The 25,378-nt window shown below is 44.8% G+C and overlaps 1 protein-coding gene across 15 annotated transcripts in view; it reads right to left on the bottom strand.

Annotated features, from left to right (window-relative positions):
* The window catches only part of camta1a (calmodulin binding transcription activator 1a), a 296,208-nt gene that overhangs the window by 260,189 nt on the left and 10,641 nt on the right, over nt 1-25,378 (bottom strand). For all 15 annotated transcript variants that reach the window (XM_072713404.1, XM_072713390.1, XM_072713391.1 and 12 more), the window contains one exon: nt 19,712-19,815. In XM_072713404.1, coding sequence (XP_072569505.1) covers nt 19,712-19,815 — 104 coding nt within the window. The remainder of the gene's footprint in view (nt 1-19,711; nt 19,816-25,378) is intronic.

Here is a 25,378-nt window from a genome sequence, read left to right as displayed (position 1 = left end):
CAAAAAAAATGTAGCTCTCTATGAGCTGCAGCTTTATTTTAATAAAAAAAATGTAACAAGCACTGGTTTTAGGGTCAGAGAGTAACACTAACAATTGCCTTATGCAGTGCAAGTGTGGTGTACATCAGTGTTCAATCGCAAATCTTAACCAGAAGGCCATAGCAGAGTCTGGCCCATTACAGGCAAAATGTGAAGTGAAAATCATTGTATTTGATTGATGGGCCATTCCCTGCAGAAATAAGCCACTGCTGCATTTAAAACAACTGGAAACAAAACTACTCCAGTGTGCACTTTAGCAGAGTATTATTTGTAGTTTCTTTGAAAATCACACTTTTACATTGTGAAAAACAGCGGGCTCACACCAAGGGCACACACTGTCTGGCAGTGAGAGCAACATCGACTTTTGTGTCATTGTCTGACATCTCTTTAATAATGCAGTTGTTGTGATGAGAATTTATTGTTGTTTTTTTTTCTAAAGCTTAGATTAGAAAGCATTGATTGCACTTGGAAAAGCCAAACGATGCTGGAAGTAGGCTATCATTTTAGGGAATTTTTCACCGCTCTCGAAATATTTTGTTTATGCATGAGAGAGGGAGGAAAGAATTATTATGAGTTTTAGAAAGACAACAATTTCACCTTTCTGAGGATTACGGTGCTCAATGAGAGGGTAAGGTGGACGCGTCAATGCGCGGGCTGACGGAATTCCTGGTGTTTAGAGATCTTTCCGGACGTCAATAGATTCCAAAAGATGTACGATTCCCAGCTGTGGATGCGGAGAACCGGGCAAATATCTCATACCTTGACATAAGTATAGAAAGGCACAGGCAGAGGGGTGAGATGCTGTCTGAAAATACGTGGTCAATAGGAGGTCCCCCACCCCCATCCAAGGCAGCGGGGGCTGAAGGCCGTGCAGGGGGTCTGATTTCTGTTGGCAAAAACATGCTCAAAAGACAGCCCAATGGCCCAAACGTGGAACCTGGTTTTACTTTTTGTACAAAACAGGCCTATAATGTATGAGGACAGGAGAAGGACTGAAATGCAAACGAAGAAACGACATTCATCTTTCTCCCTCCCTCTTGTTAAAAGGCCTTTGTGTTTCATCTGACCCAAATGACACATGCTTCAGTTAAGATATTAAAGATAGGCCAAGCCGCATCCTGACATTTCCATTTAAAGATTCTTGTCTCTAATGCTGTGACACTGATTAGCAGCAGTGATGCCTCTGTTTAAACAGCAATCAATAGGAAATATATGCGGCGGTTGGCAAAGACAAGGACGGCCATCCATCGCCCCGCCGCTGCTCCACGGGATCCTGCCGGCCGTGTCACCGTGTTCTAAGAATGAAAAACAACCCTTTTCCCAAACTGTTTTCAAACAGAATTAGCGTACACGCGAGCCCAATGGATTTTCATCATGTCCGTGTGGAGCGGACTGTTAATCAAGAAGCCCCTCCCCCGGCCGTCGATGGCGGGTGCATTTTCTGGGAGGCTTATCCCATGGAAACTGGATGACAATAGCATGCATTATTACATGCGTAGGTGGTGAGGGCGCATATGAAAGACAAAAGGTGCAGAAAAAATCCACAGGAGAGATGGGATGCAGATTGCTACGTGAATGACATTTAATCGAGGGACTACCGCGCAAAAAAAACATGGGATCCTGAAAACAGTCATGTAGCAGAGAACCAGGGGCTGATGAATTAACTCTATTCTTCTCAGTGCAAACAGAGAATTAGAAGGAAACTCTTTCTGACAAGTTTATAAATGAAAAGGAGGGAAGGGAGAAAGGTGGAAATACACACATCAAGCTGCTGATCTCGGCTCGGTCGAGCAAATTCTGTTTGAATACAAGAAACGCCCAAACAAATTTCTAAGAATGTGCTTTGGGTTATGGTGATTTTAAGTGTTCCACCAGTTAATAGCTTGAAGGTCACGTCAGCAATATTGTGAAAAACACATGCAGGCAGTAACTAACCACTGCTTTGTAAAGGCAATGCATACAGAAAGATTCCAGAACAGCGGAGGTTGGCAAAAACATAGTCAAAACGGATGCAAAGGGTATTTACGATGCCAGTGTCACCGATCACACTGTCATTGTCACAGAACACTGTCATCAAAGGCTATTGATTTTCTAATCTGGAGCAAATGGCGATTAAGACAGATTAGCCCCGTATCTTTCAAAACCCTCCTCTTTCAAGATGAAATTTCCCCTCATCTCCGTGGTAACCATTGGCAGGGGTGGGCATGTCCAGCACCTGGCTCCCGTGCATCTTAATTTATGAACCGGATGCTTTCATCTCAGGACTTCACCCTGTCCACAGCTTCAAACCTACAGCAACTCATGGCTTAAATGAAATAGCTTAATATTTTGAGCTCACTGAGCCCTACGCTACGTGAACTGGGGGCCTTTACCTTATAAACACGACCTTCACATACACAGCACATTAAACGTACAAAAACACCAGATTTCGGGCATGGATGAAGCCTTTGAACAGTGGGCCCCTCCCAGTACTGCTCCTCAGTAATATTCACATCCCTACCCCTCTTCACTATGACTCTACCTGGGCTCTGTACACTATATGCGGGGATTAATTTTTAACTAGGAGTGGGCCTCTGCCTTCAGGCCCTGCAGCTCAGCAACAACTCTGCCTTTCCACCACTGCTTAGCTGCCGCTTGCTACACGATTCATATTAACACGGCTTAGGAGGCACGGTCTTACTTTCAGCATATTTACTCCTACATTAACACACTGCCCACTCATCCAGACTCAGTGCTCACTTTCACTGCCCTTCGGCTCACGAGGGGTAGGGGTGCCGGCTGCCCAGTGGCGGCCAGGGCTCTGGAAATCCCTCTCGCTTCCTCATCCAATAAAGGCTTCAAAAAGAAAATACCTCTCATTAAAAAAGAATGCTATGCTTTACAGTAGATCCAAGATGAATAGGGGTCATTGTGCTACGGCGACAGGTGCTAATTATGCTGTTTTCTCAGTTACTGCTCTGAAATTCAGAATCACATTACTGCTGCCCTGACTAGTCCCAGTATGCTACAGTGAGGACTGATACTTTATTACTGTTATTTTGATATCAATCAAAATAATTTTCTATTATGGCATTACAACAATTCGTGGCTTTCAAAGACCGTACAAAGCATATAATATTAATCTACGGTTGGTCATCATTTGGATATCGTTTCCGATCCATTGTAACTCAAATAATAATATTGTGTTGGAATGTCCCTGGCCACCCAGTCAGACTGGACATATGGAATAGCAGGCAGAAAATATTCACACCCAAATGATTATGTTCTTACTGTCCAATTCTGTAGGGTACTAAAAGGACTGGGATACTGGTCAGAACAACTTGGCAATAAGCATAAGGAAGGAAAATTCATACACACCGCCAGCCAAGTCCTGCATACTTGCATTAGACGTGCCATGCGTGAAAACCAGGCCACGAGTATAAATAACAAGGTTGGGTTTATATGCTATAGACATGCCTTGTATATGATTAGTTTTTTTCTTCAGGTAATGACAAAGTAAACAATTCAGGGCTGCCGGAGCGGAAAACAGGCCGAGGGTATCTGTGACCCAGATCAGAGGCTCCGAGCCTGGTGTTTCTGAGGGAAGTTCTAATCTGAAGTTCTGCATCACTACCTGACAATGAAGACACGTTTATGAATACTCCAATGAAGAGCTGCAGGGGGTGCAGCAGTGCAGCTCAGTCAATGCCAACAACTAATTACCCGTAGGATCATAGCAGAGCTGCATCCACCGCGTGGATCAGGGCTTCCCCTTCACGGAGACCCTAGGAATTCTCCTTTTAGCTGCGTTCCCCATTAACATGGAAACAGATCAAAATGCAAAAACCCATTCTAACTTCAGAGTACAACCCGCCTCCCTCGCAGCAGACGACACACACGGACAGCGCGTTTCCAGACAAGATAAATTGGTTTGCAGCTACGGTTACGTTGGACGCTACGTTTGTTCAGCCACACTGCTTCAGAGCATTCAAAACAACGAGGAAAGGGGCAGGGCTAATTACGGGAGGCCTTGTCCCAACACAGAGATATCTGTAGCATAATAAATGACGTGGCGCGTTTCACCACGCTAGTCGCCGCTTATGGTCTCGGCTACAGCAGAGAAGCGCGCGCAGTGGTAGGTACCGGTCGCTTACGGCGATCCGGCACGCTTGCTCACAAAGGTCACAAAGTGGCCAACGTGGTGATATGACCGGCAGGGAGAAATCAACAGTGCAGCTCCACTGCCACGTCAAATCATTACCCAGCGAGAACATTACACTTGGGGAGCGAACGAAAAAGCAGCTTCACCGTATGAGAGGCGGCACATTGTCACCCAACGTGCTTCGAGATTCGGGAGTAATTACTTCAATTCCCCTTCAATGGATTATCGTGTTCCGTTTCAAATACATCAATCTTCACATGATCTTCACTCCTCAATGGAATATAAATAGCTGCCATTAGAACTGGAGTTTGAATGGTAACATAACTTAAAGAAATATTCAGTAATGTACCAAATTCACTCTGTATCAAGAGCAAACTCATGGCAATGCCACCGGGTTAAAGATTCACTGTAAATTTTAGAATAACAAACCAATTTGCTGTTAATACTGGATTCAATGACCCGTAAACTTGCATGACCTTGAGCCCAAGTCTGGGAGCCAGGGCTATATCGCAGAGTGGAGCGAGGGGGCTCTCTGCGGTGCCGCCACCTCAGCGGGCATCTGCCCGCACAGTACATGCCCAGCCTCCAGAGTGGGCAGCTGGCGGCTGCTTCACACAGTGCCAATCAAGGATTAATCCCGTTTAAAGTAACAAGCACACGGGAGGTACCACACGCCTGCCACCACATACTGAGGCCGGTCTCTCTCTCAACGTGTTATTATTACATATATAAGGGATGCCGGTAAGCATCTATAAATGACGAAAAGCTTAAACACGCCTTGATCAGTTGCCTGGCCATGGCCCTGCCTGCGGAGCTGGTGCAGCTCAGAGAAGGGATGGAGTTTCCCCCACAGAAGCAAGACCATTTGGGCACGAGCCAGCCACCATGCTCGCAGTCGGTCAAAAAGTCAAAAGATGGCGGCTCTCATGTCAGAGCCTGCAGTACACGCGGCACAGCGGGACGTTTAGTGCTGAGTAAATACACTGGACGTGAATATAAGTGCAGGAAATAAAGCGACCTAAGCAGGTTTTCACAAAAAACCTCACCGGATGCATTATGCATCAGCGTGCGCTCTCGCTTATACATAATTTTCCATTAGAATTCTCGACGTTGCTCCGGCGCAGAAAGCTGGACAGCTTTGATCAGAATATCAAAACAATTTGCGCCTTCATTGGGTGGAGTGCAGGCTGATAATGAGTAAAATGTGGATCAAGGTTAAGCTGAACCCTGGACTTGTCGTCCCGTCACCTTGCTTAATCAACCCCGGTAATTCCTCACATCATGACCGCATGTGCCGCCGTGCTGAATTCTGACACAGCAAACCTCTACTGCTTTGTGGGAGATCGCGGAAGCTGACCACCTGACGCTCGACATCGAGGGTATGCATGTGGGGATCTACGGGATAAATGATTCCCCCTTGTGCAGGGACAGCTTGTCAAATTCCATTGTTCCCACTTTATTTAGCATGAGCTCTGTGTTAACCCTGCCATCCTGCACAGCACAAAAACCATTCCTGCTGTTTCAGGACGGCTGGTGGAATAAAGATCGCCTGCATTTACAATTGGATACTTCATTTGTGTGAATGTATAGCGTCTATACATGCCCATGTATATCACATACGCTCATACTACATTTGAAAAGTCAACAACCAAATATTACGCCCGGATGCCTAGACTGTCGGCCTCTCATTAGACGACTGATGTTTGCGTCACAGAGAGAGATACAGACACACAGATAAACGACTAACTCCATCCTGACATTTAACTGCAGGCCCATCAGTCTGAAGAATAATTAATGCCTGAACTGGTTTCATAGCCTCTTCATTCATAGTGTTGCCAAGTGAGCAGGCAGGGAAGGCCAGTCAAGGACACCCTAATCTCTCTTCTTGAAAGGGGAGAAAAGCCCTCACTCCATGCAAATGAGCGCTCATTTGCATAATTATTTTAATCGTTACGGGATTGAGCACCCCTGCATCTGCACAGCTTTTGGACCCTTGTTTTGCATGAAGTTCTGCCCCCTTGGCGAAAACCCACCAACCACTGGACCAAAGCAATGTGAATGAACACCTAAGGGGGCTACAATTTACATCACTATTTAAATTTTAATTGTATTTTATTAAATTATTTTCATTAATTATATCATAATTATAAGTACTAATCATTATCAAAACACAGTTTATTATTTTTTAATACAACAAAAAGAGAACTGCAAACAAAATGGAACATTTATCCATGCAAAAGTTAAACAATCACAATATTTTCGATCAAGTGCCAAACAAACAAACAAACAAACAAACAAACAAACAAAGTAGAAGAGCAATAGAAAACAGCTGACTAATGGGCACCATGAACATGAAGCCTCTGTGCTGATTCAGAGGGTTATTACAACAGGCAGCTTGTTCAAAGGAGGCTTCAGGACAGGCAACTAAAATATAATTAAATCATACGGGAAAAGAAGTTTGTTCGTTATTTTGTTTGTTACTGGCCAGCTGTAATTAGGGGGGGTTCGAGAATTCACAGGATGTGCCCCCAACTCACATCGATCAAATGCAAATGTAAACAAAAACAAACAGTGGAGTGAGCACAGCGGGTTTTAGATACAAATACAAATTTATTGTATATAAAGCCTAGGAGACAAATTGAAAAATTACTGCAGGGCTGGGTCTGAACTGCACAAGGACTTTAAAAATGAATCTACCAAAGAAATCTGTTATGCATCAGAGATGCTGAAACACACTGATTACAGCCCGCAAGGTCATAATCAGGAACCGTTTTCATCTTAAAGTCTGACCTGTCACAACAAATATGGATTAGTTTTTGAGCAATATTCTCTGTGTAGTAAATCATATTCACAATATGATAGAATTGCAGTCAAAGGGTGGAATATCTCACTATATTACTGGAGAATTAAATAAAAAATTGTTGTAAGAATATAAATACCCAGTGCATTGTTGAGCTGCAGGAGAACGCAATAAGTACTGTGTTAACATGGTAAGTATGTTATGCAACAAAAATCGGCAATGGATACTGTGAGCTTGGGGGAGCAGGGGTCTAGGGGTTTGTGATTTCATGTTGCTATGGCGATTGATCATCCACCTCATGCCAACAGGCATTTCTGCTAATGAAGTCCAGCTGGCCCTGATAACACTGACTGGACTTGTCCAGACGAATGGAGCCAACTGGGTAGATTCGAAGGGCGAGGGGATTGAGAGCTAAGTGTGTGCCCTGTCTGTAATACAGTACAGTTTTACCATCTGGCTATCTTTGTGTTTCCTTGCTGTATTGGGGACTTTTCAGTAATATTTATTTATTCGCTTGTTTAAAAGGGACCTCAGCCTCATTTGACATTTCTTATTTCTCCTTAATAAAGGTATTTCCTTTGCTTAAAGCCTGGTATACAGTACCATCTCCCCTCCCACGAGGACTCAGTGTAAATCGTAAATGCACATGGCACCTCTACTGATCATTAGTGACGTACAGATCAAGTAGACCTGTGCTCCCGTGAGAGAATGTCACTTTTGAGCATAAATCGGAGTGTTTGCCTGAACACGGAAAGTGGGAGACCACAGAGGAATTTATGTTGAATACACAGCAACTGGTTTCCTCCCAATTCAACCCAATGCCATCCAAGGCAAAAGCATATGCCAGGGAGTGAAATGCCACAGGAATTTAAATTTACAGTCTTTATTCAGTCTGTGAGAAGCTGGCTTCTCCCGATGATCATGTGAACAGATTAATGACTCACAAATACACCTAATGGAGACGTGTCTTTCTGCGCCTGACGTAACATGAAGGCACCTCACAGGACGGCAGAGACGAGCGAAGGGGGAAAGGCGTGCTTTTTAATGAAAATCCTTTTATGAAAATAAAGAATGACTACCACCACCCTTCCATTTATCAGTTGAACCACCTTCCTAAATTTTGATAGTTCTGTTACAAATCCAGCCCTTATTTTTACAGCCTGCATTTGTTGTGTTTTCTTCGTTGCCCATAAAACTAAATTTTCATGTGAGATGATGAAATCCGCTTTACGCCCACACAGAGATATACTTAGACATGCAACATCTAATTATGGCAGCATAAGGATCATTGAAAGGCCAAGAGCAGGGGAGAATCTGCACGCTTCTACATGGTAGCACAGCTCTGAGATCAGAGCGTGTTGTATAATGCACACAAATTCCCTTCATACACAAAAATGAAGGTGATTAGAAAAGTACCGCCTGCATGACTCATCTCTCAATGCATGACGTGTTGGGGAGAGGAAATTATTAAAACCTGCGTTCATCCATGTATCATCTCCAGCCTGAAGCAGTGCTGTTACTCCAGATTGAATAAGTCCAAGCACTGATACTTTGATTAAAAATATGACGGGAAAAAAAAAAAAAACCTGCATCCATATTTTCCCTTGCTTTTTAATTGAGCAGAAATTAACGGTTTCTTTTGACGCTCAAAAACAGACGTCCGTGGACAGACACAGCGATACTTTCCTATTCCCGAAATAAAAAGCAGCTTGTTACTAATCCATGCTACGTTTGACGGTCAAGGATCAGCAGTTAGCCTGCACATAAACCCTGAAACAATAGCCACCACGATTGGCAGACAAGGTCAAAGAAGGTCATGATTATCCTGTTGGGTCCTGGATCATTCTTCTTTCCATTACAAAGCCTTGAAAGGGTGCGCGGGGCTTTGCTGATACCCATGAGCAAGAGAACGTCCCCACGCAGGCAGCAGGAGCCAGGGCCCAGATGCAGGAGCGCTAACCTTTGCATTGTTGGAAGCTGACGAGCTGCTCGGAGCGCTTGCTAATTATATAAACTCGACTTTGAGAAATGTCCAGAGGCACATGACAGCCAAGCTACCGGGGCTGCAAATTACCCCACAAACATATAAATTCACCAGAAAGGAAGTGCAGCGGAATTTTAATGGAGCGCCAATGTTCCCGCTAAAGGACAAACTGATTGGGGGGGTGGACTGAACGGGGGCGATCTAACGAGAGGTCCAGTCCCGCACTGCAGACACAGCAAACTTTAGGTTTTAACGGGGGTGGGGGGGGGGGGGCTCACCCCATCCTAAGCCAGAAATTAGGCGAAGCTGGACCTGAGGAGACACCATCCCCATCCCAACCCCATCCTCTAACTTCCTGTTTATCCCACTTTCTGATCATTCGGACATCCTGCTTTTTCACAATTCGGGTTCACGTTTCACTTGGGGGAGGGGAGGGCCGTCTGCATTCGAGAGCCTCAGCCGGGGACTGCCATCCTGCCACAGAGAGGCCACGACCACATATTCAGTCTTGCCGAACGTCAGCCAGGCCGAGTGTCTGTGTGCACGTGGCACGGGGAGCCGTGGAGAGTCCCGGGCGGAGCGGAAATTAAGCACAGGGCTACAGGATTCACATGCAGTCTGACAGACGGAGGAAGGACAGACAAGACGAGCAGCCAGGTTTCCCATAATGAGGCACATTAAAGGAAGAACAGTTTAAAGTTCCACATATCAGGAGAGCGGTAGAGTCACTGTCGCATCAATCATCTAAGTCTTGGACATATTTTAATACTGTTCAACACTGTCACCCTTTCTTACAGCAATCCTACAAACGCAGGAAAAGTCCCCCCGCGATATCAGAAATCCGCCGAGTTGGGCGCGCTTCCCCCCGTAACGGTCCAGCACCAGCACTTAAACATGTCAGAGCAATCTGCTCATCCTGTAAAATCTGGGCCAGCTCTGGAAATGCTAAGCAGCTACCAGGGCTCACCACAGACAGGGCGGCTGGCGGCCGTGATGAAGATGATGACAGAGAGAGAGAGAGACAGACAGACAGAGAGAGATCTACCCGTTAAGCTTGTAGATCGTAGCTTTGAGGGCTTAAACAATGGCGGCTTTTTCAAGAGCATAAAGGCGCCATGACAGTGAGGATGAATGAAGTACGTAACAGACAACAAATATGCATCATTATAGGTTTCAACTCCAGTTTTCCAAGGCTGACAATTAAATGAGGTGTTACTACAGAGAGCCCAAACAAATCTGCATCATGAAGCCCCGAGTTGCCGATCATGGAGGGAGTCGTTTCACAGGCTGGGATCCAAGCAGATGCAGCTGGAATCCAGACCCAATGGATCGTTATTCCGATTGGACTCTGTTCCAAATGTTCTAGCCACACTCAGAAGAACAGAGAAGATGGCAAATCTGCAGAGCAGGCTAGTTCTGATGCACTTCCCCTGCTTAGCCAGTAGGAGGTTGATGCCCAAGAAGTGCACCTTATGGGAGAGGGTGACATTCAGCATGTCACCTCTTGAAGTTCAATTCCACAGTCCCTTTTAAAGTTACTCCACCACGCTGTTCCCCTGGTGCACTTAAGGAGACGTCCACCAGGAATAGAACGAGCACCGGGTCCAGTGTGCAAGAGCGGGCTTCGTTTAAAGTCTGAGGAGACAAGATCTGCAGCTCAATTTGAGGAAACGCTGCGGGGCCGGGCCCTCCCCCTCAGGGGCCCCAGGAAAGCCCCTGCTCCTGATGTGTGGCTGAGCCAAGCGACCGGCAGGCGGCTGAAGCCGGTCTGCCCTCCTGAATGGCTGCTGGCTCGGGGTATGGGACTCAAACGAAACATGAACAACCAACAAATAAGCTTAAAATGGCCAAGGAAAAGGATCTAGCTAATAAAGGCAGATAAGTATGCTAATATATTTTATTATGAATTAAAAAAATAACAATAATCGTTATTAAGAAGAGGTAGGATGACGCTGAGTGAAGAATGCTACTGATAATATGAGAGACACTGAGAGGATTGTTTTTATTTTAAGAAAATAATCTAGGCAACACATCAAACTCACAGGAGTCATTAAAAAGGCGCTGTGAAATCACCTGGCCCCATCTCATCACGGCGCTCAAAGCAGCCCGCGTCTCTCAACACAGAACAGAAACACTGAGACAGGGAATTGCCTCTTTCAGCAATTCTCCCGTTATAGTGGTTTTCTTTTTTTTCTTTTACTTTACAGGAATGTCCAGTGGCACAGGGCATATTCTGCAAAGGCTCCGATAGAAATCGATGCGATTAAATAATTAAGCAGCCCCAATGTCCATCACCAGTCCCTGAGTCTTGAGGAGACGTGGCCACTGACCCTGCCCCCTCCCCACCCCTCCCTTCCTGCCACCGCCCCCCCCCCCCAGGCCAACCTTGTCTCTATTATTTCTGCAAAGCAGTGAGAGCAGCAAGACGAAGGCGTCTGCCAAGGCATGCATATGCATAAAGAGCCGCAATCAGGTGCTCATTCCTCTTATCTAGCAAATAAACCAAAAGTCTATTACAATGTACTCGCGCAAGAGGCTGACCCAGCTGCAGAAAGGGAGAAATCCATTTCTCCATCCTGAATAACTTGGCACTCCAGTGAACGTGTCAGGGGATAAAAAAGGAAAAAAGACACAGAGGTAAAAAAAAAAAAAAAAAAAGGGGGGGGGGGGATGTGTAGGAAATAAAGTCGAAGGCACACAAACTGAGTTCAATTTAGAAGTTCCCACAGGAGGTAAGGTGACCTGTATCTGCTACAACAGAGGTCATATTTGAACAGGCACTCCTGTCATAAGAATTTAGCGGGGGGGTGGGGGAACAACTGTTGTCTAGGTGCTGTATATCCAGGGGAGGAGGACTGAGAGTTCCTCATCTGCCACTGGACCCCTATGGGCTCATTCTGGCAGGTATATGACAGGATCTTCACAGCAGCCTCAAAAAAATTAGGTAAAGGGTTTATTTCAGACGAAAAGCCCCCCACCCCCTTTTATAGCGCACCAGTTTTTCCTCTCCGGAACAATCCATCAAGGTCATTCAATTCAGATTAATCAGCTGCCCGCTTATGCAAAACATATATTCTTGGCTGCTGATTTATGTAACAAATTGCTTATGAAAACAGAAGCGCTTCACTGTCCATCACGCCGCCGTGTCCCAGCCCGTGTCACCGTCAGTGGCCGTCCGCTGCCATCAAATGATTTCTCCTTCGTCAGCTGGAATTAACTTCCCGAAAGGTGGATCCAAATTAAAACATTTAGGATGATTTGGGCCTTCCCTGCTGAATTTTTAAGTGCATTAAAAGTCACGTTTGGGTATTTGTCAAAGAGACTGTCTTCTCTTTGGAGTATCGATTCCTATCTGAGGCATTTTTTCTAAATGACAAACAACGTCTGCCAACTAAGCACAATAGATCAAATAAAAAAGTTAACACAAGACACTATTTCTGAAAAATAATAAAATCAGCTTCAACTAAAAGCCACCATTATTTCCACTCGAAATAACATTCCCGGTTGACATTTTAACTTGCAGAAATCAACTGTGATGTAATCTATTAATTAACCATCACTGACAAAAACAATAAGCCAGTAAACCTATGTAAGAAGGTTAAAAAAATTGGGAGGGGAACTACAGGCATCTGGGAAGGTTTTGACATTAGCTTGGCATGAGGATGGTGCAGTGTTTCACATCCCAAGGACGGTATTAAATAAATAAATAAAAACATGACCTTTTAGTTTTGCTGAATGCCCAGTAGTAGTTAATGAACACCAGGAGGACTTTCCATTTAGAAGGGGCTATCTTAATTAACAAGTCATCTCAAGTTCAAGTCTTCTAAGACAAGTGCTCAAATGAACATCAACATTTCACCAAAACAGAGTTAAGTTCAATTAGGTAAAAAGTCCAAACTGCAAACAGAACAAAGTATTTCCACAACAAACAACAAATAATGCTTTTCACATTTGTTTAAAAATGACATTCGTTTCAAAACGGTAAGTCATGATGAACTAGGTTCTTTAGTTTGAATAATTCAATCAATCTAATCAGCATTAATCTAATCCTTAAAAAAAAAGAAACAAAAAAATAAAAGTTAATCTGGGGAATGGTCCAAAGGGTTCAGCTAATTCTTCGGATTACGTAAAGTGGGCGGGGGCAGTTGGCACCGAGAGTCAGAAGTTACAATGAAAAAACTGAAGCTCTCAGACTAACGAACAGACTCACCAGGGCCCAATTGTGTGGAATGGGGGACTGATGTAGCTTTGATTACACAATATAAACAAACAGCATTCCTGGAAGTCGGCAGCGCCAAAATGCCAAAATATAAACAAAAAAGAATTGCCAAGGAAGCAATAACACAGGCTGTGGGTGCGCCTACCCGAGTGGACGGTTTGGAACGATGATTTGTCAGTAAGTGATGAAAACATCCACTTACTGAGCACATTTATCAATGACAGTGTCCACATTCGGATGCGATTAAGTGCGGCGCTCCTGAATGCCATTACAGGTAAAGCGCACTCTCTACAAACACTGAGAGGTATGAACATGGAGAAATTAAAAGTTTAAGCCTGGGCACGTGATTAGGCCCAGTTACACCAAAGACCTACACATTCTGACGGCTGTCAACTTGACTCTGGATACGTGCATGTTTTGTCAACAGAAATGAAGGCGCTTGCCTGGTGTTTTTAGTTCAGACGGCTTCTCCGGCTCTCCAAAGACACCACTTAACTAAAGCTCTTAAATGAATTTCAAATTTTCTGATTTCTTTTAGTCACCTGAAGTGGAGCCAATGAGTTGTTTTAAGTTTAGCAAACATTTAGCTGTCATATAAATAAAACAAAAACCCGAAAGGACACGGCTTTCCACAGAATGCAGCCTCCCAAAATATCCTCTGAACATCACACAGCAAAAATTCAAAAAATAACTGTGCCAGCTCTGGCACAAAAAAAACATCTATTCTGATTTTCAAGACTGGTTCCAAAAATTGCAACAGGGTAGTTTTTCTATGAAAAGGCCTCTCCCTCTCTCTCTCCCTCCCTCTCTCTCTCTCTCTCTCTCTCTCTCTCTCTCTCTCCCTCTCGCTCCCATGTTATTTTATTCAAGGCTCCTTAGAATTGTGGGGGTAAATTTTGGTACACATTACAAATCACAGAATACAATTCTCCTCCAAATAATCATAGGAGACATAAAACAAGAATAAAAAAAGAGAGAAAAACAAAGAAAGTCAAGCTTGTCCCCCAAGAGTCCGTTTGATGATTACCATGGCATTCACCACTATTAAGCTCTGTTTTGTTTACTCTGCGTAAATATTCAGGCAGCGTTTTCCCAGGGTAATAGCTGTCGCAGTGTTAGCCTTGCTGCGGCGATATGGGGGACGTGCTTTACGGCTGCTGCAGCTCCTCACTGCCCAGGAAGGACGGCAACGTCGCCACTGAGAAGCAAAAGGTCAGGAGCAAAACAATGAGCCCCCTCGTAACTCTCAATGGGAGATGCGGGCTGGACCTCCTCCAGCGAGGTGCTCTGGCGGAGACCGACTGGCCTGCACGGCTATGGGAGGATCACATGATGGGCACCGCGGCATTCCGATAAGGCAGCACAGAGCTTTTCATGTCCTGATGATTACAGGAGGAGGAAACACAGTCACACAGCACTGCAGGACGTGCAAATTATACAAACGAGACACGAGACAGCCCCCCCCTCCCCACACACACACACACACAGAGAAAGAGAGGATGCCTACTATTACCTTAAAGAATAGAATAACTAGAGATATGACATGTTAATTAATATTCCACACATTTAATTCTTGGAATCACTTCACTAGTTTGACATTACCAATCTAACCCAGTGGTGGCTAGTGGCCAAAAACAGGGGTAAGAATATAATGCATTTTACAATATTACAAGAGTGATTTTTTCCAATGAAGACAGAAAATGCGTTTTAAACGGCAATAAAATTTTTGTAATTAGTTATTTCAAAGTTACTGGTTTCATAATATAATGTCAAAATATTGTGGAAGGTACTACCTGCTCTACCCCATTGACCCGGCCGTCTTGGATCAGAACCGCAAGGCATGATGGGGCAGCAAACTAACCCATATCAACACATGACCAGTGCATGCCTGTGGCGGCCAGCATCTGTCCCCTGAGTTTAAGATTCAGCTAACTGTCAATACTCTCATTGATGGTGCCCAGACAGGAAGCTAGCTCTCTGTCCTGACCTCTGACCTCCCTGACCTGTGTCAGAGGTCAGGGCGAGCGTTGTAAAGGCCAAGGCTCATGGACTTTCAGTCTTTCACTAAACAGTGGGCTGGTCCTGTGAGCAAGGTGTGTTCATGTCTGCAGGCTTTCATCTTATTGGGCTGCTCTTCACTGGACAGTGGAACAACCAGGTCCTGATGTGGCAGCCTTGTTACCAATATGGCACCGAGCTACCGAGCAGGTAGAGAGCAGCGATAGTGACTCTTTAGTCAGGTCATCACATTAACTCAGGCACCTCCATGCAGCCTGGGCAAACTTAGGGGCTCCTATTGATTAGGAATTGAATGTCAACCATTACCATGCTCTTTATTTCAATGATTCCGTTGGATTTTTAGTCTGAGACCAAATCTCAGAGAAAAACGCTTCATATTATGGGAACGCTGCAAACGGCAGAGGGCCTGGCCCCATGGCATTATGGGACAGTCGCTCCTCTAAGGGAGGTGCCAAATCCCATGAATTCAATATATTCTAGGGAAGCAAAAGAAAAGTAATTATAAATGATTACTTATTAGGCTCTGAAGTGAATGACGGAAGAGGAGTGCGTCAGTGGGAGCCGTGCGCTCCGGCAGCCGCGGGGAAGATGGAGCGGAGCCCGGTATGAGCACACAGTGCAGGCAGAGCAGAGGAGACTGCAAATGCCCGGCTGGCCCAAACTACAGAGGTGGAAGGACCAGTACAATCAGCACAGCCCCGACGGGCAACTTCAAAACGCCAGAAAGTCTCTAATCGCCGCTTTCTAGTCAAGGCAGAAATTTATTGCATTTTTTTTTCTTTTGCGTTTTATTTCTCGCCAACTTTTTTGCTTTTCCGTGTTGAAATGAAAATATAGTGTGAGAGAGACCTTGTAAAAAAATATGTAACCGTCTGGAAAAAAAAGGCGAACAGTGAAGTTGGGGTTTGGCTGGAGGTTGTTGCCTTTAGCTCTGAAGCTTTGACCACCCCCCAGATTAAAGTTACCCCCGTGTTGTTTGCTTCCTGGAAAAAAAGAGAGTTAAATCTCAAAGTAAATGCTCAGCAAATTGCAAAGGTCACCTTAGCCAAAGCACGTTGAAGAGATAGACCCCGCTGCTTTTGACCTGAGAAGAATCTGGGGCAGCGGCCTCCTGAAGGGATCTGTGCCTTGGTTTATCGTACACACACCTCACGCTCACGGACGCGCAACAAAGGTAGCGCCGTAAGCCTGTCTGCCACCTATGTCAACTACGAGGAAACAGACAGGCATATATCTGCTCTTGTTTTCATCTAATCTCAAAGGTAACGTTGCGCACAGCCACCCAAACACTTCAAATTAATCAAAGAAGCCACGACTGTTACCATGCTGTGGATGTGTTAAAAAAGATATTCAAAGAAAATCTCTTTTAATAATGCTTTTTTAACATACTGTCATTTCTTCAGTGTTGAGAACTCAAACCTGAATAGTTCCAGTGGTGTCTACTAAATAAATGATCAGCTCATGACGACGATTTCATTCTAATCTGCCTTAGATCATCTAAAAATCTGTGCGCCAGGGCCTGCATGCGACAGAGGGGCCGGCATGCGACAGAGGGGCCGGCATGCGACAGAGGGGCCTGCATGCGACAGAGCGGCCTGCATGCGACAGAGCGGCCTGCATGCGACAGAGCGGCCTGCATGCGACAGAGCGGCCTGCATGCGGTCTGCATGTGTAGGAGCAGCTCTGAGCTGCAGTCATGCCGCCTCCAGCCCCCGCCAGCACGTGCATTTTCGTCACATCGGCTTGTGTCATTTTCCAGCAAACGCTCGAGATGTATTCCTGTGCACACTTCTGCCTGTGAATGCACACAAGGGCATTGGGAGAATGAGGAACACATTAAAAGATTGCCATCAGCGGTGCTCGCCCTCTGCCGCTCATCTGGAGTGACTCGGGAGCGTCAGAATCCCGGCCACGTGAGCAGGGACTGCCACTTCGCTACCACCCATGCCACCGTTCGCCGTTGACGTACTCTGGTGAATGGTCCTGCTCAGCCATGCTTTCTTCGCCTTTGTGCAAACCTGTGGCCTTCCGACGACCCCTCTCTCATTTTGCCATCAGGCATGGCTCGGTAGGAAACACGTTTCCGTCGCTGATGCGGTTATTAAAATGCGAGATCGGGAACTTTCCGAATCAGCGTAAATAGGCTACTTTATGCACATGCACGACAGCAGGCTTCACCCTTATGTTATGCTTAAATCTCATGCGAGTATGAATTCCAAAATCTATTTGGGATTCCGCAAAGGTATCACATATTTGACTGCGCTGCAGAAAGTCATCTGACAATTACCATTTAGATTCCAAACAAAATTAACAAATGAGCTATAATGTTTGATTTTTCAAAAAAGAAAAAAAAGTGTTCCCGCCTTCGAACACTTCCTGACTACACATTATCTCCCTTGACTTTAAGCCACCACAGATCCGAGTCGACCCATAGTCAACACTACGATGCATGAATTCAGTATTCATGTATCATTTTTCAGTCAGTAAATGTAAATAGATGGGAAACGCTCAAACGCTCCAGCATGCGGCAGCAGAGCAAGCTGCCCGCTGCCCTTCTCATCCGTTCCCCGTGAGTCACGGAGGTGTTGTGGCAAACAGAAAACGGCCCAAGTGTCAGGGGCGAGGCCACGTTCCCCCATCCGCCCCCAGGGACCCGCATCCCGGCAACTGCTGCTTGAAGGTTAATCTGTGAACAAAGGTGCCGCGTGGTTAAACAATCCCTTTATTGGCTGCTGAAAATGTCTGCTTTGCTCGGAATCCCACCGCCAATGTGACCCGCCGTCTACGCACATCTATGTTCAAAACCAGTAAAAAGGAAAATACATCAAACACCCATTAAAAAAAAACGTTTCTATATAACAAGTGGAAGAAACTATCAGCAAAAACCTCTGTTTGAAGGCTCTTTTTTGGTAACTATGTTACCATGTTTTTTGGTAACTATGTTCTCCACAGAAAGCTGGTCACTACATACAAACTTTCTGACGCTGAGATCAAAGAGGGGGAATCAACAACAAACCATAGACGTACCATTGAAGCGGGACATTCCAAATTTGTCATTCCTCGGTTTCGGCAGGGGGTAACCAACACAAGTGTGACAAGTGACTTATGATGTGGGATGCACCCGCTATTTTTTATTTCCCCCCGGCCCTCTTAAAGGGATTTGTGACAGTCCTCCAGCTTTAAAGTTCCTCCCCTTTAATAAGTTTCAGAGGAGGTTGTTATTAATTAAAAGAGGAAGGAACGCCGCTAAGAAGTTAGGAATTACAAAGACGGCCGGTGCTTACTTTGTTTCCCGTCCTCTGATGATACTGTTGCCTGCCAGTTAATGTGCTGAGACTTTGTGTGCTTTATTGCGAATGCTCGTATTAAAAATGCAGTGCCTTTTTCTAGAGGCTCATGAATTTCCTTGGAGAAACCTCGCAATAGCAATCATTTAAAATCCCTGCAGCTTTAAGCAGCTAAATAATATTTAGTTCCAATCGCTTGCCGCTCCCACGTGGAATGTGCTACACCGCATAACAGACTGAACGTGAATGACAAATAAAATGTGGGGATCAAGGGCCATCGTCTCATTTCCATTAAATGATAAAGTGGGTGAAATGAAACAAAGAAATGGACTCATTCTAAAGTGTCAGCCTACAGGTCAAGGACGGCTGAAACAAAGCTTCTTCTTTGTATAAGATGACACATACAGGGGGAAAAGCTACAAAAAAAGCTATTTATGCAAGATGCTAGAGCTGTTGGAATCTATTGGCTTATACTTAGGTGTAATGCCCTGTTTACACTGCTCATACAATGTAATAGATGCCCAAGAGCTAACCGCAGACTTTATAAATAGGTAAGTTACCCTTAAATCACCAATAAACCCATTTCCACATTTATCCCTTGCTGAGGCACTGTGAGAAATCTTCTTCCACAGATGCAAGCCAATGCTGCACCATTTTATTTAACGGCTAAAATCCCTCTTTGGTGGTTAGCTCCTAATTCCGCTATGTGGCCTTGATACATGTATATTTTTTCTGAAGGGAACATTCGCTCGAGTTATGAAATGGCAGGTTAACCAGTCACCTCCTGGGACCACAAAGTGATTTATTACTCGCACACACTAACAAACAAAAACTGAAATATCTCCCAAATCGACCTTAAGGGAATAAAGGATAAAGGATATTTGATCGTGGTATTTCCACCGAGTAATGAATTCTTTGTCAGCATTCTGCTGCAAATGGATAGATCTGGATAGATGAGGTTTTCACTGTATACTGGATCTCTGTGGCTTTCTTTGGGATTTAGGAGCATGAAAGTGTCCCCCACCCCACTGGGGGAATAGGCAACGAACCCAGGACTCTTGCAGAAGAGACAGACATGTGTGCTGAGGCCGGGCTCGAATGGGGCTCCCAGCACCCTCCCCTGACCTCAGAGGAGGTGTCACGTGGACGGGCTGCCTTTGCGGCTCAGCTGACAGTGCCCACTGGTGGCCCCGACCACGCAGCGCCGAAAAGCGCCCCCTACCTCATTGGTGTTCCACCGGTGGCGTTCCTTTGGCAGCGAGGAACATTTCGGCAGACATTCCAGCAGCTTCTTGGGCAGGTATATTTTCAAATGTCCGTGTTCATCTGAAACGGGAGAGACGGAATGAGACACTGACGGCAGAGCCGGCGAAAGTCGACAAGGCAGCTGTTTGATGGAGTGGATTTTCTCAAGGGACGCCATGTACTGAATGCATTCCTTCGCTTTATAACTACTAACGTATATATATTGGTAAGCTTAACGCCCCACACGCACACCGCCACAGGCATGCCCACACACACGCACACACACAAGCTCACCCAACAATGAGCCAGATAGGAAACAGACAGTCAATCCTCCATCGCTTTTTACTGAAAACATACAGGCATTAATAGTGATAGACTAACCACAATACCACAAACCTCAGGGTCAAACCTTTCACCCAGTCTGCCAGAGACTTAATGAAAGGAAAATAAAAATCAAGTAGATAAACATAAATGCATTAAAAAAAAAAAACAACCGTTCACACGTCTAGTGATTCCTAGTAATTCTTCATGTACAGCTGACTGGAGCATCTGTGGCTCCAACACTTTGGTACACTTGGTCTTTTCAATCCATGTTCTCTCGTTTATCTTTTCCTACGGTGAAAAGGCAGAACTTATCAGGCTAACCTGCACCTAGAGTGCCCGTGTCAGTTCATCCTCATTCCATAAGCTGCCGGTGTCACTGGGGCATCCCTGATGATCTCGCCAGCGAGCACCGCCTGGCTGTATCCTCGGCCGTAAATGAAATCCAGTCTTGCCCACTTTTTATGGCGTCTTCCTGATCGCTTCCTTTCCCCTCTCTCGGTCCCCCGCAAGCGGGTTTTGCTGACGACCGCGAGATGCGGGCACATTAGTTTATGCCTTTTAATGGCTGACAGGTGCTCTTTATACAGTCCTCTCTTCTGTGCACCTCCTCATTGGTAATATGATTTTGGTAAGAGATGTGGAACATTCTCCCAAAACATCTCATTTTCAGAGCCCTTTTTGTGAGCCCTGTCAGAGCCCAGACTTTGCATACATATAGAAATATGGAGATGACCAGGATGCACTTCAACCCGACTTGAGACCTGACAGAAATGTTTTTTTCTTTGTCATTCCAAATTGGTTTCAGTCTTGACAGCACCGTTATCGTTTGTGAGGTTCTTGAAAGGATCTCTGGCTTGGAGCCTTCATCTCTGACAACTGACCCCAGCTATTTCTCAGCTTTGACTAATTCCAGGTTCTAGCCACCGACTTTGATCTCTGTGCCGGTGTCACTGTGTGAGGTGGTCACCTGCTTGGTCCTCTTATCTCTGTGCCCATAAAATGAAGAAGTTTCATCAAGAGACTCCACAAGGTTTAAAAGTTCTTGTACTTTCACAATGCAATGTAGGCTACTGGGATTAGGCAGGCGTTGATTATGCTTCCAGAGAATCAGCACCCTTTGTAGACAGATGTTAAAGGGGATGGCCGAGTACCAACAGCCCGCAGTCTTGCTCTGAATTAGTACCCTAGAATACCTCTTATGAGAGCTGCTACAGTAAATATACTGAATCACCTGAACCTGATTTTTTTTTGGCCAAACTGACAGGCAAACTAAGTGAAACTAAGTGGGAAACAAATGCATTCAGCTGTGGTTCCAGTTTCAATCCCCCAGTCAGTCTCCATTTCACAGCACACAGAACCAGTTGCCCTTTTTTTCCCCTGTCTGGTCACATGTCTTTCCCACTATAACTGTCTGACCGTGTGGCCAAACCCTGAATACCAACATGGACACAGACGGATAAAGCCAACCTGTGGTGACTGACAGCTATCGGCACAGGTGCCTCCCGCACCTCAAAGCCGCTCGATAATCAGCCCTGAGGAGACAGCAGTTCTCTTCTGCATTCTCCTGTAAAGAGGCGGAAGCCGACCCGCAGCACGCCCTGCGGACGGGGGTGGCGAGCGCATCGCCCCGGGGCAGGTGCAGTGTCACCCACCCCCCCCCCATGCCACTGTCTGCCTCGCAAACCCTCGCCGCAGAGAGGCGCCTCGCGTCGGGGGGACGCCGGCCAATGGCTCTGCGCGTTGACACTAGGAGCTACTACTTGCCTGTTGCTTTTCCGAGTAAACAGAAAGAAACTTCCCAAATCAATGTGCAAAAACGAACACCTGCTGCGGTGCAGTGTTATGGAGATTTGCATAGTTCCATCACGTCTGCAAAAGACTCATTCTCCAATTAAAAATAAAAGCAACTCTACCCAGGTATCGACCACTCAACATCCTGGTGAATACATCAACTGAACGAAACGTGCTAAATTACAGACACAGTGCACTGGAGCAACTGATGAAGTATTAATTTGTTATTATTCATTTCAATTCTAAATCCTTTCTAAATCCTATTTTTCAAATAACATCTCATTAAAATAGTATCTCAATATCTCATTCTGTTAGCCAGCAAAAAAAATGGATGCTAAAAAATAGACACTAAGAATGAAATAATCCCCTCCCCACACTGGTTTTCTTGGTTTGATAAATTATTAATATCTTCCATTATTTGTAATAATAATTAATGTGATGCCCTATGGGAGCCTTACAAGTTAAGCAGGGTGGTTTTGACGAGACCATCTCCCTCCCTCCATGATACTCCACAGCGTGTCGTTCAGCAGCCTGATTCAACAGATAGACTTTGCTCATGCCGACTGGCATTTGCCATCGATCTTCATTTTATATTTTTGCATCATTTTAATTGTTTCCATAAGAGCTCTTGGTGGACTTCATAAAGGCTACGCTCCAAATCGATACGCAAAACGGCTTCTCCGCAAATGCCAGCTGGAGCCTCCGTCGAGCGCGATACATCCGCCGACTCGCACGCCGTCATTGCCGGCTATTAAACGAGACAGGTAACTGGCAGGCCAGTGTGAAGGGAGGAACTACAGCCAGGAGAGATAAACGGGATCGAATGGAGCGGATGTATGGAAGTTTCGGAGAGGATGCACCGGGGAACGGTGGCAACCATGATTATGCAAAGCTTGGAGAGGTCACCGGAATGTCAGCGAGATGCACTGAAGGGCTGTGGAGGACGGATCATAAAAATGTGAGGCAGCAGGAAGAGGGTGGGGGGGGGGGGGGGGTGACGACATGAAAGCACACATAAACCTACCCTGCAGCAAGCTGCTAACAAAGACCTTACTGCTACCTGATCCGGGAGCAAAATCTCTGTGCGACTTTTCATACTAGAGCCCAGGTGGATTTCAGAGAACAAAGCAAAGGAAGACCATGTCCACCATGCAGCTAAGAAGGGATTCACACCATCTAAACGTTTGTTTAAGGGTCACCCAAATTGTGTGCAATTACAATCAGTCTTTGGTTCCATACAGCATCCCACTCACAAGCATTGGTGGGTAATTGGCCTCCATGAGGAACAGGCCAGTGACAAGCGGTCAGGAAAAAGCTGTGGCAAGCAGAGGAGAAGAGAGACAAAGATAGAAATTAAGAGGAGAAAGTGATGGATGTGGCATTTAGGTACAAACAAAACGAAAGGCTCCAAGCAGATTTGTTTTAAATGGTTACGAAGAAGGAAAAATTAATGGCACAATAAGAAAAAGAAAATCTCAATATAGAGAGAAAAAGATTAATTCAAAGACTGAGAGGGGAACGAGCTACTGGATAAACATTTATTTCTGCATAAAGTAACAGAAGCAAAGGACAAGCAGAATACCAAAGATCTTTCCATTGAAACTTCTACGCTCATAAAGCAAGACACTAATGGATAAAACATTAGAACTAAGTAATGTTGGAGGAAGAACACAATTTGTCTAATTTCTTCTTCTTGAACAACTATAAAGCTCACAATTTCACAACTGTTAAACATAACAGCTGAGCTAGAGAACCTGCACTACTTGCTATATAGCTGACTGGAGCATATTTTGAAAGAAGAAAAAAAACATTTCTACCACCTGTTTGAGTGTGATCTTGTGAATTGGTCCAATATGATAATTTTTAGGACCAGTTTGCAGGTGCAAAGGTACTTAAGCTACTGGAAAACATATAGTTATATATATGCAAATTATGGACAGCTTCACAAGCAAAAACTGGTAATAATATGCTAAGTTTTCACCAGACTTCTTTGTACTGAGACAATATTATATTATGCTGGATGCTCCTTAGAACATGCTAATAATGGCAACAAGTCACCAAAGTAATGAAAATTTTTAAGTCGGAAATGCACTTATAATGAATATAATCAAGACGAAAACAATGGCTTGGTAAGAGGCTTCAGCTGGACCACCGATAAAACCGGTGACAAAACCCCTGGAAAGAGCCAGCAGGTCCTGTACTCCAGTTTCATGTCTCCGATGGCCTTTGCCAAGACGTCCACTCACAGCAAATCAATCCAGCGCGGGCGCTCCCGCCCGCTCACCATCTCCTGTAATTGAAGAGTGCCGCTGAAACTTAAATTTTAGCGTAATTGACTCCGAACAATCTCAATGATGACATCATCCTTGGCTTGGACCTTCAGAGCAGGATTCCCTCTAGGGCTCACTTCCATTTAGGCTGTTTGCGACCCAACATAAGTGCTCTAGAAAAGCCTCCTGCTTCCCCTCTCCTGTGTGCGAAATGTTCTTGTCTGCTCACTGCTATCGCGTGGCTTTGGCTACAGAGCACGAGAACAAACCAAACTTCTACTACATGTTATGGAGCCGGATTTCCAACTCATTTATGTGTTTACCCTTCATTGGTATTCAGGCTGTTCCCACAGTTTTAGCACATCCCTGATTAGTCTTCAAAGGCTCTTCCACAGATGTGGGGAGAAGCTTGTTTTTAAAACGACAGCTCAAACACTGAGCGATGATAAATGCCAAGACAAACACGTCGGCTAGGTGGGGAACATGAAGGGATCTGATTGATTGAAGCTACGTCCTGCAAACATCTCACATGGGAATGTGATAGATGGAAGAAATAAAAAACAAAATCTGAAGTGATTCTTTATGTGACGAACTACATCCCACCACAAAAAACAGGTAGAAAGTTATCAGAAGGATATTCATCCAATGTAATGCACCGCATTACATATTTCAGTTTTTGAAATCTGGACATTAGCAGACAGTCAAAGGGATCTGTTTTTCCATGCAATAAAACATTTAAGGCAGAAACAAAGCCTCTCTCTCAAGTCAGATTACATGCTAATTAATTACGCCTGAAATGTCACACAGTAACAGCTCCTGCCTATCCCTGTAACGTACATAGAGAATATAATCCAGCAGGGATTCCTTACCTAGTGGTCAAAAACGGGTCACCACGTTCTAATTTAGTGGTAATTAACCATAAATCCGATTAACACATTATACATTATTTAGTTACCTATTTGCATTTTGACACTCTTCTGTAGTTCAGTGTTTTCCATTTTGCATTAATTATTTTGAATTATTAAGTCTTAAGCAGGAGGTTCATAAAAATTATAGTGTAAAGACATTTTCTTTGCATGCTTTTGGTAGATGCAAAGTACAGTCTTTATAGAATACATGACATTATTTTATAATACATTATTTTAATAATTACCTGTTTATTATGATGACTGGTTATTACTACTATTATGATTATTACTAATATTACTTTAAAATGTGCTTCTAATGACAGAGGGTCATTTTCACTCAGGTTAAGCACT

Source organism: Paramormyrops kingsleyae, chromosome 6, assembly GCF_048594095.1.
Source record: "Paramormyrops kingsleyae isolate MSU_618 chromosome 6, PKINGS_0.4, whole genome shotgun sequence".
NCBI classification, from domain to species: Eukaryota; Metazoa; Chordata; class Actinopteri; order Osteoglossiformes; family Mormyridae; genus Paramormyrops; species Paramormyrops kingsleyae.
The sequence above is the reverse complement of the archived record's forward strand: the minus strand, read 5'-3'. Positions and strand labels throughout refer to the sequence as shown.